Source organism: Pogoniulus pusillus, chromosome 34 (genome assembly GCF_015220805.1).
Source record: "Pogoniulus pusillus isolate bPogPus1 chromosome 34, bPogPus1.pri, whole genome shotgun sequence".
In the NCBI taxonomy this organism is placed as follows: Eukaryota; Metazoa; Chordata; class Aves; order Piciformes; family Lybiidae; genus Pogoniulus; species Pogoniulus pusillus.
This window is the reverse complement of record NC_087297.1, coordinates 11,677,355-11,694,188: the sequence shown is the minus strand read 5'-3', so window position 1 is coordinate 11,694,188 and position 16,834 is coordinate 11,677,355. Positions and strand designations below refer to the sequence as shown.

Genomic DNA, 16,834 nt, shown 5'->3' with positions numbered 1-16,834 from the left:
TCCCTGCAAGGAGGTTGTAGCAAGGTGGAGTTTGGTCTCTTCTCCCTAGTAACAAGATGAAACAGCCTCAGGTTGCACCGGGAGAGGTTTTGGTTGAATATTTGAAGAAATTTCCGCACTGAAAATGTTCCCAAAGACTGGACCAGCATGTGCAGGAAGGTAGTTGAATTGTCATCCCTGGCAATGTTTAAAAGATGCAGAGATGGACACAGTTCAGCACCAGACTTGGTAGAGCTAGAGGATGGTTGGACTGGATGCTCTTAAAGGTCTTTCTCAACTGAAACAGTTCTCTAATTTTAAGATACAGTGACCACATTTTCTCCCCCCTAAGCAAGGGCAGGCACATGTGATGTCAGGGGATTTGCCATTCTCTGCCCTCTGAAAACCCCTTGGTGTGAGCACATCTCCAGCACTCGCAACAGCTCTCTCAGGAGAGAGAAAGGGGAGAGCAGCTGCAACCTGCAGCATCATTTCTAGAGCTGCCTGGCAATTCTGACTTGTGGTTATTGAGTCATTAAAACCTCTTTATGGGAAAGGCTTGAATGTAGTCCTTGTTTGAAAAAGAAAATCCCATCCCTGCCTTTTCAGCTTGCTGAAATATCCTGCTCTAGGTTTCCAAAATATGAGCTTGCCTTTGGAGGTTGTAAAAAACCCAAATCTTTCAAAGCTTGTGGAGCTTTTGAAATCTAAGTAACTTCCTGCTGAAAAAGAGCTTAGAGACATCCAGAGAAAAGGCATTCAAGGAATAAAACACATTCTTTGGTCCAACACAAGCATTTTTGATTGCTGATCTGTGAAAATTTGCAAAACTTTTGGTTTTCCTCCCTGTGTAGGAGGGGGAAATGTTTTGAAAGCTCAAAGCTTCTGGCAATCAAATAGCAATGGTCCCTTTTACTACTCTAGTCACATCCTGAAAAGTCCTCCAAAAGCCCCCATTTAACCAAGGCTTTCTCAGTTCCCAAATTGTAAGCACAAAGACATTTGGCTGGACAGTCCATGAGGAGGTGTCTTTACTGAGAGACAGAATGGGCTGTGATTCTTTCTTTGGCCATCTACCACACCAAGAGCTTCCTCCTTTACTCTGCACTCATCAGACCCCACTTGGGGTACTGTGTGCAGTTCTGGAGCCCACAAGCAGGACATGGAAGTGTTGGAGCCAGTCCAGGGGAGGCCACCAAGATGCTTGAGAGGGCTGCGGCAGCTCTGCTATGAGGACAGGCTGAGAGAGTTGGGGCTGTGCAGCCTGGAGAAGAGAAGGCTTGGAGGAGACAATGGAGTGCCTTCAGTACCTGAAGGGAGCTCCAGGAGGTCTGGGGAGGGACTACTGACAAGGTCTTGTAATGACAGGATGAGGAGGAATGGGCTTAAATTGGCAGAGGGGAGATTGAAAGTGGATGTTAGGAAGAAGCTCTTTCCAGCAAGGGTGGTGAGACACTGGCACAGGTTGCCCAGGGAGGTTGTGGCTGCTCCCTCCCTGGAGGTGTTCAAGGCCAGGTTGGATGAGGCTTTGAGTGACCTGTTCTAGTGGGAGGTGTCCCTGCCTATGGCAGGGGGTTGGAACTAGGTGATCTTTGAGGTCCCTTCTAACCTAATCCATTCTGTGATTCTATTACATGGCTGAGGCCATCCAAGCAAAGCTCTTGCTGCATCTACACAATGAACTCAACATTTAGCCTCGAAATGCTGGGAAATTTCCCTGTAGATACTGAGACATGGGCAAGTCCAGGGTGTCCATGAGCTCCACCACCTCATGGCCAGGCATTTTGGTGGCCAGGCTGCTGCCTCAAAGTGTGCACATATTTTTCTCTGCTTAAACACTGGGAGGTTTGGTTTGGACTTTGGTGTGTTATGTTGGAAAGTGACTTTTGTTTTGCTCAGAAATGCTATGGATCATAGAATCATGGAATCATAGAATCAGTCAGGGTTGGAAGGAACCACAAGGATCATTTAGTTCCAACCCCCCTGCCATGGGCAGGGACACCCTACCCTAGATCAGGCTGGCCACAGACTCATCCGGCCTGGCGTTAAACATCTCCAGCCATGGGGCCTCAACCACCTCTCTGGGCAACCCATTCCAGGCTGTCACCACTCTCATGCTGAACAACTCCCTCCCCATGATGCCATTACCTGGTGGTATTTGTAGTCTATCACCCACTTTAACAACAGAGAGAACACAGCCAGACAGATTTCACAACTGTTCCTTGGTCTTATGTTTGTTTATTTTTAATCTCTTTTAGGTCTGAAATCTGCCCTCAGTAAAACAAAACATTTTCACCAGGCCCAGCCTTAAAAAGCAAAACAACAACAGTGGCACAGAAATATTGTTATGCTGGTGGTGATGAATATGTATCCAGTGTTAGTTTAGTGCCATCCAGTGACCAAAAATGTGAAACAGCATTTCTCTTTTGGGTGGTTTTCCAGATTTTTGCTTGTTGTTAATCTAACTGACCTCTTATCATAACTACATGGAAATAGCTTCACTGGCTTTTGATGGTGATCTGGGGAAAAGGGACAGAGAACATAGAGTGTAGGAACCTAGTTAAATCATTCACTGTGAGCACTGATACAAAGCATCATCACTCAGATAAACACAAAGGAGGTTGGTTAAGCTTCAGAGGGTCTTGAAACACTCTCATGGAGAAGAATACTGTATTCAAAGATGAGAGCATTGGAGACTCCAGCCAAGAATGTGACCCACAACTGATGCCAGGTGAATGAAAGGCAGAGAGGTCAGACGTTGACCTTCCTCCCAAAGACCCCAAAAGGCAAGCACCAAGTGGCAATGGCCATGGGTAAAGAAGTGGGACAGTATGGAAATGAGTTCCAGGCACTGATTGTAACAACTCCACCTATTCCCAGGACTAATTGTACTGACCCTACCCTAGTACTGAATATGTATGATTTTCTAGCATTAATATTTTACCTGAACAAGGTGAAGAGGTGCAAGGGCTTTGGAGGAGGACCTCCCCTTGTCACCCAGAGCTGATTAAACATGTCTTTCCTGAGAGCACTCTGCATGTTGTGAGGTCTCCTTTTCCCTACATCAATGGATTCCTTCTAGGGCATTTCTAATTTCAAATTTCTGGCATACTTTGACAAATCAGAGCTTCCTCTGACTTCTCATTGTGTAAAGCTTGAAAAACTCCACTCACCTCTCTGGCTGAAATCTGGGCTGTGTTCAGTAAGAGGTCTCATGTAGGTGAAAACTCAGAACAACTTTTATCTTGTGGTTGTATCTTAAGGTTCTGATAGAGAGGAGTTTAATGAAGGATGCCCTAGCCTGGGTTTATCAGCATATAGTCCTTCTTTTGTTTGCTGCAGATGATAACTCTTGTCAGAAACAAGCATTCTAAATGAATGAAATGGATACATGAAGGGAAAGGTGTAGGGGTTAGTGTATCTGTTTATGATCTGATCAAACACTGCATAAGCAAGCATAAGTAATGTGAAGTTCTAATTCCTACCAACTGCTCCTCCAGATTTTATCTATCTAAAATACATGTGAATTCGTTTCAGACACTCATTAACCTAGTGGGTAAGTACACATTAGGTCCTGATTTGTTAGGGTGGAGGCAGTCTCAGCAGCATCATTCAGACTGGATGAGAGGAGGAAGTTGCTGAGCAGGAGAGTGGTGAAAGCCTGGAATGGGTTGCCCAGGGAGGTGGTTGAGGCCCCATGGCTGGAGATGTTTAAGGCCAGGCCGGATGAGTCTGTGGCCAGCCTGATCTAGGGTAGGATGTCCCTGCCCAGGGCAGGAGGGTTGGAACTAGATGATCCTTGTGGTCTCTTCCAACACTGACTGATTCTATGATTCTATGATTCCTTGAGGTGCACTGAGAGTGTTTTTTCCCAGGTCTGTTGTCCTGATTTCCCATCAGCTGATGGAGATGTGGATCAGCCATCAGGTAACTGTAAGCCCTCCAGCTGTCAGAAAAGCAATGCAGGCACTTCACAAAACACACCTGAAAGCAAAGGGAGAGGCTGACAGAGCTGAGCAGCCACGGACAGGACACTGAATACATCTGGAAAATCCCATGTCACACCTCGGTGAGTAAGAAGCAAGATTCAAGAACATTGGGCTGCCAGGTCTGGCCATGGTGGAGACCAGAGTGGGAGTATCACTACAAACCATGCTAGTTGTCCCAAAAGCAGAAATAATATCATTGGTGATTCTGTAAAGGTCTTGATAGTTCAGCACATCTCTCCCTCCCTCAGATGAATTCCTACACGGTGTGTAAGCAGCACTTGTGGTTACAGCTTCTGATGAAACACACGGGAGGACAAACCCTCGTGGTGCTGCCGTTTCACAAGAGCCTGTGGCTTGCAGTTGGATCTATTTTGTGAAAAGCCTATGAGAACTGAAAGCTCAGCACATAGCCTTTAGCTTTTAAAGTGGTTTCATGTCTTGGCTGGGAACTGTGCACTCAGTATTTTGATATTTAGACATTTAAAATCCATATTTAAATGTGGGACAATTTCCTGTCTTTTCAGGATACTTCCTCCTGCTTTGCTTTGCTTATCGAGTTATAATAGTTTATAACTTAAAAACTGTTTGCTTTTGTCCACAAGAAAGTTGTGGAGAAAAGAGGTGTCAGTAATTTACAGGTAGAATTCCACCTTGCCCATCATAGCCTTTCTTTATGCTAATGACATCTGCTTATGGTCTCATAACTTAATTCAGACTTCTGGGAGTTTTCTGGTTTCCTTGAATTTCTGAGAGTCCAGTTGTCATCATCCCAAACAACTAAGGTAGGTCTATTGTAATTAATTCAGTGCCACAGAACACAATATCCTGCCAGATAATATACATACACAACCAAAAGATGCTACCTTTCCAAAAAAAACCCTACTGTTTTCTTACAAAAAGAGGCAAGAAATCCTCACAGGCAAATAACCAGTGACAAAAACAACCAACTCACAAGCACAGCTGGCTAGAAGAATGCATCACTTGTGGACATAGATGTGGTGATCCGTGAACTGATGGCAGACCATACTCTTTGCTTTCTATTCTCCTGTTTCCTTCTTCCCAAACCACTACTTGTTGCTTAAGTTGTCACCAAAGTGTTGCATCCTTTAACATCTGACCACAAGGGATGCTGAACACACGCGGATGCTGGTCCATTCAAGAAACTGACTTCAGATTCAAAACCCCAAAAGAAGAGCAGATGCCTTTTGCTTTAGACTTTTGAAAATTCTTAGCCACTTCCAGTATGCCACTGCAGCATTTAAAGGATTTCTTTCTCTTTCTTTAATATATAAATATTGGGAGGCATACAGCACGAAGAGCTGTTCAATTTATTTTCTGCATATTGCTGAGAGAAGTAGTCCTAAGTAGCTTCCCACACCCTATTCTGTTCCAGTTCTTTGAACAGAAGGCTATTGAAGTCAGGCTATTATAACGAGGCAGCAATATCAAATAGTGAATACCAAGTGGGAACTCTATATGTGATACTGTCAAAATTACCATATGCTGATGAGTACTGAGCTAGCCTGGTTTGGGAAATGTTTCAGAGCACACAAGAACCTGGAATTTCACCTCTGCTCCTGCATTAAAAACAGTCTTCTTAAAATTCCAAAGATTGCTTTTCCTCTTCCCTTCTAACCAGCTAGCTAGCAGTGGCTGTGATTCCATCATAGTTAAAGGCACAGCTTACAAAGCAGCTGTAGGAGCAATGTGCTTTACGCTCAGCAAACCTTCCCTTCTCAGCTGCCTGGTGGACAGCCTGTCCAGGCACGTCTCATCATAGAGTCATAGAATGGTTTGAGTTGGAAGGGACCTTGAAGATCATCTAGTTCCAAACCCCTGTCATAAGCAGGGATGCTTTGCACTAGACCAGGCAGCTCAAGGCCTCATCCAGCCTGGCTTTGAACACCTCCAGGGAGAGGGCATCATTATAATGCATGAGAGCAGCATGGCCACAGAGATGTTGCCATGCTTAAAACATTTTGTTAAGCTGCTCCTGCAGGGGTGTGATATGGCAGGTCATGAGTTTAATCTTTAGGGCAATTTTTGAGGTTGCACTTAACAAATAATTTCACATAAACCCAGACTTTTCTTTGGAAAGTACCTCCTGAAGCTCACTTCACCCAGCTGCAGGTATCTAACATTGAATGCCGAATTGAAGAGAGTCATCTGGATCCTCTTCCTAGTGAAGAGAGATCCTATTGAATGGTCTGGGTTGGAAGGGACCTTTAAAGGTCATCTAGTCCAACCCCCTCCTGCAAGAGCAGGGATATTTCCAACTAGATCAGGTTGCTCAATAAGAAAGAATTGTAAAGGGTGAGTGGCAGGAGCCTGGAGCCAGGCTCTGCTGGGTGATGCCTGATGACAGCACAAGGGGCAATGGGTGGAAGCTGAGGCATAGGACGTTTCATGTAAACATGAGGAGGAATTTTTTTCCCTGTGAGGGGGACAGAACCCTGAAACAGGATGCCCAGGGGGGCTGTGGAGTCTCCCTGTGGAGATATTCCAAACCCACCTGGATGTGTTCCTGTGTGATCTGGTCTAGGTGATCCTGCTCTGCAGGGAGGTTGGACTGGCTGAGCTTTGGAGGTCCCTTCCAGCCCCTGACATGCCATGATTCTGTGATTCCTTTTGTGTGATGTGTGAGGTAAGAATGGTGAATAACCTTCCTCTCTCCAGTAGAACCATAGAAATCTGCCTCAGACTGGTGGCTTAGCTTATATATTTGGCTAAATTTAAGTGAGAAGAATCCATCCTTAGGGCCTCGACTACAATTACTTTCCAGGTAAGAAAAAATCTGGTCTTGCATTCAGAACTCTATCTACAGGACGTGTGCATTACACATCATACAAAAGGTGTCCAGCTATCCAGCTGGGCATGAAGAAGGAAGGGCCCTTATGTATTTATTGTGTGTTTGTCAACATTAAGAAAGCAGCCTGATTTGTTGAGTCACAGATAAAAGATGCTGCTCTTGGTGAGAATAAAAAAGGAGGAAGTAAGGATTTGTCATGACTTAGGTCTATTTTTCATAAGTGAATACAGCTGTATTTGAAAGGGGAAATTGATGTGGTTTTTTTTCCTGAGCAGCTACTATGGCATTAAAAAAACTTGCCCGTGACATAAGAGTGGATTTTGGTTACTTGAATATAGAATCACAGAATAGTCATTAGGGAAAAAAATAAGTCAGGATACAAAAGGCCCATCAAATTCTTGTGATATTCTAGGAGTGATCTTTTGTTTCACAGGACAGAGAAGGTTCCAAGAAGCATTACTAACTTGACTTCCATGACCAATAAGGAGAAGCTACTAAGTTTGATTTAAAAAGGCAGAAGGTACACTGGGTGAAAATGATCATGAGACAATTTACCAAAATATGCTTCCTTGTCTTAGGAGAATGAGGAAGGAAAAGCACATCCACACTGCCAACTAGATTTAGCCTAGGTACTAAAAGAAGGCTCATCATAATAGCATGCCATTCTATATGAGTTAATTAACCTCCCTTTGGTATAGTCTAGGCCTGAGCTCAGTCATTTAAAGCTAACCTAGATTTTCTACAGAGAACAATAGACTCATTTTTAATTAAGCATACAATAGCAAACTATCTTGATGGGAACAAAAGGAAGCATGAGAAGCTTAAGTAGACTGTGTTAACATCACATTAAGAGCTCTTCAAGGATTTGAAAACTGAAAGTCATAATAAGGGGACATAACTGAAGAGTACCATAAAAGCATGTGAATAAAAGAATAAAAACACAAAGCCTACGGTACAGAATGAGTGACAGGTAAAAAAAGGTATAAAGGGCAACAAGAAGAGGTTCTGGCAACGCATTAGAAATGCCCAGATGCTTCCATTTCTTTAAGCGTAGAATGTAGAGAAGGAATGAGTTAAAAACTATTTAAATTGCACATATTCAAAGTTAATAGGGCCTGGAGAATTTTGCTTAATAATATATTAACAAAATAATCTCTGAGTTGCTAAAAGACTACATGGGTTCAAAGAGACTAGCAAAGGATAAAATGTGTCTATCTAAGGAGAGCAGGTCCAAAGCTACCCAGATTACATTTGATCCCGAGGGATATACTAGAAGAAATTCCATGATGAAGAGGTTAGGATCTGAATGTCAGGAACAGATGCTAACATCCTAGTCTAATGCCTCTTTTAACAGGCAGTTTCACTGAATGAATCATAGAATGGTTTAGGTTAGAAGGGACCTCAAAGGTCATCCGCTTCCAACCTCCCACCATAGGCAGGGACACCTCCCGCTAGAGCAGGTTGCTCAAGGCCTCATCCAGCCTGGCCTTCAACACCTCCGGGGGTGGGGGGGAGGGGGAAGGAGGAGAGCATCCACAACCTCCCTGGGCAACCTGTGCCAGCGTCTCACCACCCTCGCTGCAAAGAACCCTCTCCTAACATCTGGTTTGAATCTCCCCTCTGCCAGTTCAAAACCATTACTCCTTGTCCTGTCATTACAAGACTTTGTCAATAGTCCCTCCTCAGCCTTCCTGTAGCCCCCTTCAAAGGCTACTATAGAGGTCTCCTGGAAACCTTCCCCTCTCCAGGCTGCACAGCCCCAACTCTCTCAGCCTGTCCTCAGGCTGCTGAAGCCCTCTGAGCACCTTGGTGGCCTCCTCTGGACTGGCTCAAACACTTCCATGTCCTGCTTCTGTTGGGGGCTGCAGAACTGCACACAGGACAGCAGGTGGGGTGTGAGGAGAGCAGAGCCAAGGGGCAGAATCCCCTCCCTTGCCCTGCTGCCCACACTGCTCTTGCTGCAGCCCAGCACAGGGTTGTGTCTGTGCTGCACTCGCACTGCAGGCTCACGTTGAGCTTTTCATCACCCCAGACCTCCAGGTCCTGTTCCTCAGGGCTGCTCTCAGCCATTCTCCACCCAGCCTGCAGTTGTGCTTGGGATTGCACCCACCCAGGAGCAGGACCTTACACTTGACCTTGTTGAATTTAGTGAGGTTGGCCTGGGCACAGCTCTGCAGCCTGTCCAGGTCCCTCTGGATGATCCCTGCCCTCTAGCAAGTCGACTGTGTCACACAGCTTGGTGCCATCTGCGGACTTGCTGAGGGCACACTGATTCCTCTGTCCATGTCACTGACAAAGCTGTTAAAGAGCAGTGGTGCCAGCACTGACCCGAGGGAGCCACTTGGCACTGGTCTCCAGGTGGACATTGTGCCCTTGATCACCACTCTGTGTGCCACCATCAAGCCAATTCCTTATCCAGTAAGAATCAGTAGAGAAAGAGAAGCAGTAAGCATCATAGACATTTAGTGCAATTTAGACACTGTCTCATGGCAGTGTCCTTGAAACAAAAAACAAAGGGAATAGAGCTTTCATGAAACCATCAGCCTGTTAGCATTCTGCTCCCAATGAAATCACCCTTGCAGAGTATTTGCAGTGGGAACCCATAAGGATCCATTTCATTTCAGTTCTACTCAATATTCCCATTAGTGATCTGCAAGATGCAACAGGATCTATTAAAACCTCCTCTTAAGAGCTCCCTGAAAGACAATTAGCAGCAAAAACATTTTAGCAGTATATGAAATACCTCTCATATGAGTCCATACAGTGACAATGTTTGAGTAACAGCAATCACTGTACCCCTGATTCAGCCTCACTGCAGAGATGTGAAGACTTCTTGAAGCCCACATGCCTGAAATTCTTTGTGTGACTATGTGAAAAACTACATCACTCCTGTCAGTCAGCTTTTTACTTACCAAAATGCAAACGGCGCTTGCTTCTCAGGTCGCAGTCAGTAAACACGTTATCAGTTGTTCTTGCAAAGCAGATACATCAATCAGGTTGGTTTGGAGTTTGGGGTTTTTTTCACAGAGTCATCAAGTGCCTCATCCAGCCTCCCTTTGAACACCTCCAGGGATGATGACTCCACCACCTCCCAGGGAAGCCCAATCCATGACTCTTTCCATGCAGAATTTCTTCCTAATGTCCAGCCTAAACCTGCCCTGGCACAACTTGAGGCTGTGTCCTCTTCTTCTGGGTGCCTGGCAGAAGATACCAACATCCAGATGGCTACAACCTCCTTTCAGGTAGCTGCAGACAGCAATGAGGTCTATCCTGAGCCTCCTCTTGTCCCGGCTGCACACCCCCAGCTCTCTCAGCCCCTGCTCGTACGGTTGTGTTCCAGGCCGCTCAGCAGCCTTGCTGCCCTTCTCTGGACACGTTCAAGTACCTGTCCTGAGATGCGAGTCAAGGGCTTTTATTTGCTTCCTTTCTCACAGCAGTTTTATTAGGCTCCGAACACCCGTCAGAGCTTCACCCCCGCAAGGGCAGCATCTGTCACACACACACCCGCAGAAGGCATCTCAGTGCAGTGGCATTATACAGACCAAGGCAAAGGACTCGTCCGCTATGTACAATGTGTGCGCTCCCCTCCACTGCCCAGGAAGATGATTTCCACTCCCGGCATCGGGCTTCGGGGACACCCTGCGGCAGCTCCGGCCCGGCCCGGCCCGGCCCAGGCCGCCTCGCCGCGGGCCCCTCAGTGGCCGCAGAGCCGTGGCAGCCCAGGCGAGGGCGCAGAGCCCTGCCTGCCGACAGGCCTCTCTTCCCGAGCCGCTGGGGCCACCTTCCCCCGCCTCTCGGCTGCACAAACGGGGCGGGCACGGCGGCCAGGCCGGCAGACGGGCTGTGTGCTGCGCCCGCGGCCCGGCCCGCTCTCCCCGCCTCCCTGCGGCGCGGCCTGCCCGGGCCCGGCCTGCTGTGGCGGCGGCGGCAGCACCGAGGCCGGAAGGCTCCATGGCTTTCATCCGCAAGCGGCGGCTGGAGCGGGAGCTGTACTCCAAGGAGAGGTGAGCAGCCCTGCCTCGGCGGCCGCGGCGGGGCAGGCTCCGCGGGGCAGCAGCAGCAGCAGCCCGGTGCCGCAGCGCCTCGGCCCGACCCCGTCCCTCGCTGCGGTCCGTGCGCTCGGCGCGGGTGGGCTGCGGGCAGGGCGGCGGAGGGCCCGGGGGAGCCTGGGAGGCGATGGGGCCGCCTGCGGGCAGGCCCACGGCCCCGGGACGGGACAGCGCCGGGAGCAGGGCACAGCTGCGGTGCTGGGCTTCGGCCTCCTGGTTACTATTTTAGTCGGGTGGCTACCGACTGCCGCGAGGGATGGCTGCAAGGGCTGCGGAACAGAGCCGGGAAAGTGGGAATGCCTCTGGACTCGTGTGAACTGCATGGAGACAGTGCTTGTCGATTTCGGTTCAGTTGTTTGCCCTCACTCGCGTTAGCGCCATGGAGTTGCAGCTCTGCTTCGCTGTAGGTGGAGTTCAGTTTGTTTATTTCCCCCTCCCCCCGAGCACAGGAACCGGCGAGTTGTCAGCCCTTGGATTACAGACTCTCTGCTGCCTCTTTAAAGTGTTAAACTCCATTAGCCGGTTCCTGCCCTCTGACTGCAAGTCCCTCTTTCGTGCTCCTGTGGCGACCTGAACATCCAAGACAGGCTTGTCACATGTGCTTGTATTTACTTTCGTAGCTAGGTCCTGCTCTCTTCTGTGTGCTTTATTTGCATCTGGCTTGCCATAAAGTTTCAAAAGCCTTTGCAATCTTGATACTGTCATGTAAGTAAGAGACTAGCACAGCAAAGCTGATGCCATGGAAGGACACGAGTGTTTGGGCTCCCCAGTGTCCTTTCAGTGTGGAACCATGGAGCCGTCAGGCACAGGGGGGCTGGACAGCAAATCGGTCCGGTGTGAGTGCTGTGCGCATTCCTGCTGCTGCCGTTTGTGCCGAGCTCTTTACTGTTGGCCACAAAGGCACATGACAGGCACTTGGCACCCCTTACATAAATTCTGATTCATAGCTGCTCAGCCTGTAAAACTGCTGCAGGTTTTTGGAGTGTTTTCAAAGTGCAGGCATGGTCTGGATCACACTTGGTCATCCTTTTATACCTTCTACTTGTTGCTTTTCTGGGCTGCCTGTGGTTTCAGTTGTGTGTGAGTGGCTGCAGAGAGAATGGACAAACTTCCTGTGCCGAAGGAGAGGAGAAGGATTTTTAGTTCTGAAAGAAAATCCCTCTAGTGCAGGAAAAGCTCTGTTGAGGATTTAATGTGAAGGATCTCTTTTTGTGAAGCTGAGAAAAAGGCCAAAACTCATCACACTTAGAATCATAGAATCATAGAATCAGCCAGGTTGGAAGAGACCTCCAAGATCATCCAGTCCAACCTATCACTCAGCCCTAACCAGTCAACCAGACCATGGCACTAAGTGCCTCATCCAGGCACTTGAAGACCCCCAGGGACGGTGCCTCCACCACCTCCCTGAGCAGCCCATTCCAATGGGAAGTCACTCTCTCTGTGAAGAACTTCTTCCTAATATCCAGCCTATACCTACCCTGGCACAACTTGAGACTGTGTCCCCTTGTTCTATTGCTTGTCCCAAAGACCCCAAGTGGCAGCTAATTCTCTTCTAGAAAGCTCAGAAAACAGATCAGTGTCTGTCAGCACTGTTGATCTACAGTCACTCAAAGTCTCTAAGGAGAAATGCTTTTCGTTGCTCATATTTGGAAGCATTTATTATGTGAGTTTGTAATTCGAGCACTCTGTGACACCTGATCTCATTCTCGTGTGCACTGCCAGCTTTTCTGTCTGAATATCTGCAGGCTCATTTCTCTGCTGCTTCCGTTTGCCTAAGAGCTTATATTTGTGTGAAACAAACTTGTAGGCTGTCTCGCCCCTCTTCTCTCTTCCTCTGCTTTTCTGAATTAGAGAATCTTAAAATCACTTAAGTGATTTGAAAGATTTGGGGCTCTGAAATATCAAATGACAGTATCAAATTTTGCCTCTTCTTTTCCATATAGTCCTGCCTTAAAATAGTAGCCAAACCCCAGTTCTCTATGACAATTAAAGGAACATCCTCTGAGAGCTTTTCTTTTCTCCTCGATGGGTCGTTCTTACAGCCACCAACTCCTGCTTCAGTTTCTTTTGATTTAAATAGTCCTGTTTCCTACTGAGATGACCAGAACTTGAAACTTTGTGGCAGCTGTATATCATGTGTGGTTTGGTTTTGGGTTTTATTTTCTGTTTGGAGGGTTTTGGGGGGCATTTTTTTGTTACTTGTAAGTTGCTGTCTGCAAAACTGGAAGCTGTAAAAGTTGCGGTTCGAAGTACAGCGAAAACTCCGCAGGGAAAAAGTTAATCTTCTTATGCAGTTGCTTTGGGGAAAAGGAAGATTTGATTTAGGTGATCTGAAAAACATTTCCTCCTAACTAATTAGTTGGACTGCTTTATTCTCTGTTTACATAAACTGCTTTAATGACTGTATGCAGTTTTCTAGAAGACAAGAATACAATGAAGTGTCCTGCGTGCACACACACAGAGCAAGGAGCAGGCTTGGCTTTACATTTGAGTGCACGAATCCATGTCCTTACAGAGCAGGGTTCACTCTGTCAGGAACTTCCTCTTCAAATTCATCTGCATTTCATCTCTATTTCATCAGCCTTCATCCCCACGTGTTAGGAGTAAAGGAAGCTAAGACAATGTATCCCTTTTTAATGAGCGTTGTGTGCATCCTTACCCGATGTATTTAATCCCTAAAATACTCAGGATTAGGAATCATTTTGGTGATGTCTTTATAAGCTGCCTGGTTTTGGTGGGGTGCCCAAACGCAGGCAAGTCTTAATGGAAGGGCTCTTTATAACATAATTCTGCAGGTTTGTCTTGCATGCTGCTCACCTTCCTCTTTGAGGGCTTCATCTCTTCTGGGAACCTTGCTTGCATGAAGTGCCCTACTGGCAGCATGTAGGTCTTGAGTGTGGTGGTTGCTTGGCCATTTGGTATTTTGGTTTGAAAGCTGTGGCCTTATCTTGCTTTGTTGGGCAAAAATACACCTCGTAAAGGCTTTCACTCAGACATCAGCAATGAGTCCCACAGTTGGCCTGCAGACACTTTGCTCTTGTTAGGAGGAGGTTTAATTTTAGAATAGGTTTTACATTGCTGGCTGCTGCTGCTTTGGCCTGGCCTGGATTTGCATCTCTGGTGAATGTCTTTCTGCTATCAGGATTGTACTTCCACTGTCCAGTCAAGTGATTGTGTAAGGTGGTGTCAGATCAGCCACTTGAAACCTTTATGTCCCAATAGATTTGCACTGTGTATTTTTTTCTGATTAAGTGATGGAAATAATGAAAAATCAGTTGCAGATGAACAGTTTAAAGCAGAATCAGTGGGACACCTTCTGCTCTAGATGGTAGAAATGGGATTTTGCCAGGACACTGATCCCTGCACATTCATTCCTGCATCTGAAGTGAACAAGTCCTGAGCTTCAGCTGATAGGTGACATTGGTGTATAAAATAAAGTGTGGGTTGGTTGAGTTTTGACCTTTTTCTCCCTGTGTTGTTGGATCTTATCTGAAATCTTTTCTAACTGCAGTGCAAAAGAACATGCATGTCAAGTGAAGTCATAGTAAGATTCTCCAGCAAACTAAGCCTGATGCAACGCAGTCTGGTTTGTTTGTTGTGAGGATGTTTTATAGCATCTTGGCAGGACTTTTAAACCCTAGGTTGTAATTTGTCAAGTGTGGTTTGCTACTTTGATGAACCCTCTGACCCGTGCCAGGAATGTTTGGGTGCCATTTGGGTTCCCAAACCCTGTGCCTAGGGAGTGACATCACAGAGGGTGAAGTTCTGCGAGTGTTTTCCTGCTGCTTAACATTGTGCCTAGTTTTGCCTGTGCACCTTGGGTGTGTTCTTGACTCGTATACCTCAGGCCTTTTCTGGATGGCAATTAAATGGGAGCTTTTTGGGAAAGGCAAAAAAATAAACAAGATGTTTCCAACTCTGTGCTTAGAAAAGATCAACCAGAGTTCCACAGCGCTCTTCCAGCCATACCTGTGCCAGTGTCTCACCACCCTCGCTGCAAAGAACCCTCTCCTAACATCTGGTTTGAATCTCCCCTCTGCCAGTTCAAAACCATTACTCCTTGTCATTGCAAGACTTTGTCAATAGTCCCTCCTCAGCCTTCCCATTGCTGTACATTAAGTTCTGTTTTCCTTGGCAAGGTTCCTGCAGTAGATCTGATCTGTAACAGTTTGTATCCTTCCACCCACCCCAAAGCTCAAACCTTTGTCCTGGTGGCAGTGGTGCTGCTGTTTCCCTTCATCCCGGAAAGTAAAATGGTCTCTTTCTCAGCATCTCTGATCCGTTTCCTTGCTGCCAGTAAATACTTGTTAAACCTCTGGGCAAGCCTGAAGTGTCATCCTGAGCCGTGATGGTTCTCAAGAGGGACCCTGTTGATACAGTAACCATCAGTAACTCATCTTATTTCTGTGGAAGGAGCCTGTTCTGTGCAGATAAAAGTTCTAACTCTGCTCTAGTAACATCTAATGAAACTCAACTTTTCTTTTCATAGGATTGTAATAAAACACAGACAAATGAAAATAAAATATTGAAGCTGTAAGGTCTAAGATGAGAAAATCCAGAGATCATCTTCATAATCTCCAAAGGTTGTAATTAACAGTAACTTGTACTGGTCCAGATTTGTTTGCCAGTGGTGGAGACGCAAGGCTGACTTTTTTTGTTCCACTCATGAGCCTTCCTAAGTGGCAGTCAGTTTGAAGAACATTCTGTGAGAAACAGGAGGCAGCTGAAGTTGTGCCTTCTGGAAAGGATGTGTAAAGGCAAAGCCCCTAAAACACCACTGGAAACTGGAGATGTTCAAGAACCAGTGACAGTATCTGGGGTAGAGGCAGAAGGGACTTGTTGAGATTTGTGTTGGGTTTCCTTAAGGAGCCATGATAAGCATCTGCTGCTCTGAGCTGTATATTGTCCAATGTTTTAACATCAGCTGTTTCTTAATGGCAGCATAAAATACCTATTTTCAGGTGAGGAGAGGTTAAGATAATGCCATTTTGAAACAGCAGCAGAGCATTGCTCTAAGTGCCTTAGACACACAAACCATTTTGAGTGCATGAACCCACTGTCATAGTTAGATAGTAAACCTTTATTGTTATGATCTGGTTAGTACAACAGACCCAACACAGATCTTACCTGAACAAGATGGATTTTCCAATAACAGCTTTTTTCTCTTTGGAAATGTGCCTTTTCTTTTTAAATGAGCAGTTAGTGTGTTCAGTTCATTTTGTGAACTCTCACCAGATTTATGCCCATTGGAATGTTGCTCTGGGGACACTTTTTTGGTTTATTAGCATTGTCACAAGCATGTCACTAATAGCAGATCACAAACAGTCCAAAAAAGCTTAAAGCTGTAAATAGTAAATGCTTCTGCAGATCAGTTGGAAGCACAACAGCTTGTTTGTGAGCACTGCTAATTGGAAGTGATAGATGTTTCTGCTCCTCCTGCTGTGCAAGTATCACCTGGCATTCCCCACAGCTGAAGTAACCATGTTCACCCTGGTATAAAAGTTGGTGAGTTTTAATGACTTGCAGAAGGTTGTGTTTTTTTTTTTAAGTTAAGTTGTTAGATAGATCTAACATAAAACTGTGCTCTTTAATCTGGCCTATTTGTATTTACCTCATACCAGCACTGGCATTACTATGATGCTGCAGTTAAATACTTTGCAAGGCTTCAGCTTTTTTAATTACTATTTATTTTTGTGCTCTTGAGGTTTGCTGTCTATTGAATCACTCCATAAACAGGCTTCCTGTGGGGTTGGACAGGCACTGGTACAGAAGAAGTGCAGAGATGTGGTTGGAGAGGAAGTTGATGCTTCCTCAGGAGCTGTCTGCCCTGGGCCTCAGCCCTCAGGAAAATCATGGCTGTGTTCTCACTTGATGCTTTAGACCAGTGTAATTTGGCTTTGCTTTAGATCTCATCTCCTCCATCCCAAGTTGTTAGTTCCTGCCCCTCCTTTTGTGTCATTTTGTATTTTGACTGGCATAGAGCCACAGAGTATCTCAAGTTGGAAGAG

At 46.2% G+C, this 16,834-nt stretch overlaps 1 protein-coding gene and 1 long non-coding RNA gene across 4 annotated transcripts in view; one reads left to right on the top strand and one right to left on the bottom strand.

Annotated features, from left to right (window-relative positions):
• Nucleotides 1–9,963, bottom strand: part of LOC135189789 (uncharacterized) — a 122,724-nt gene extending 112,761 nt beyond the window's left edge. For both annotated transcript variants that reach the window (XR_010308302.1, XR_010308301.1), the window contains exon 1: nt 9,690–9,963. This is a non-coding gene — a long non-coding RNA (uncharacterized LOC135189789). The remainder of the gene's footprint in view (nt 1–9,689) is intronic.
• Nucleotides 9,964–10,648: 685 nt separating this feature from the next.
• The window catches only part of NSMAF (neutral sphingomyelinase activation associated factor), a 29,274-nt gene continuing 23,088 nt past the window's right edge, over nt 10,649–16,834 (top strand). The window contains exon 1 of one of the 2 annotated variants that reach the window (XM_064170505.1): nt 10,649–10,781. In XM_064170505.1, the coding sequence (XP_064026575.1) occupies nt 10,729–10,781 (53 nt within the window). In that variant the 5' untranslated portion in view covers nt 10,649–10,728. The remainder of the gene's footprint in view (nt 10,782–16,834) is intronic. The other variant, XM_064170506.1, reaches the window with a different exon arrangement.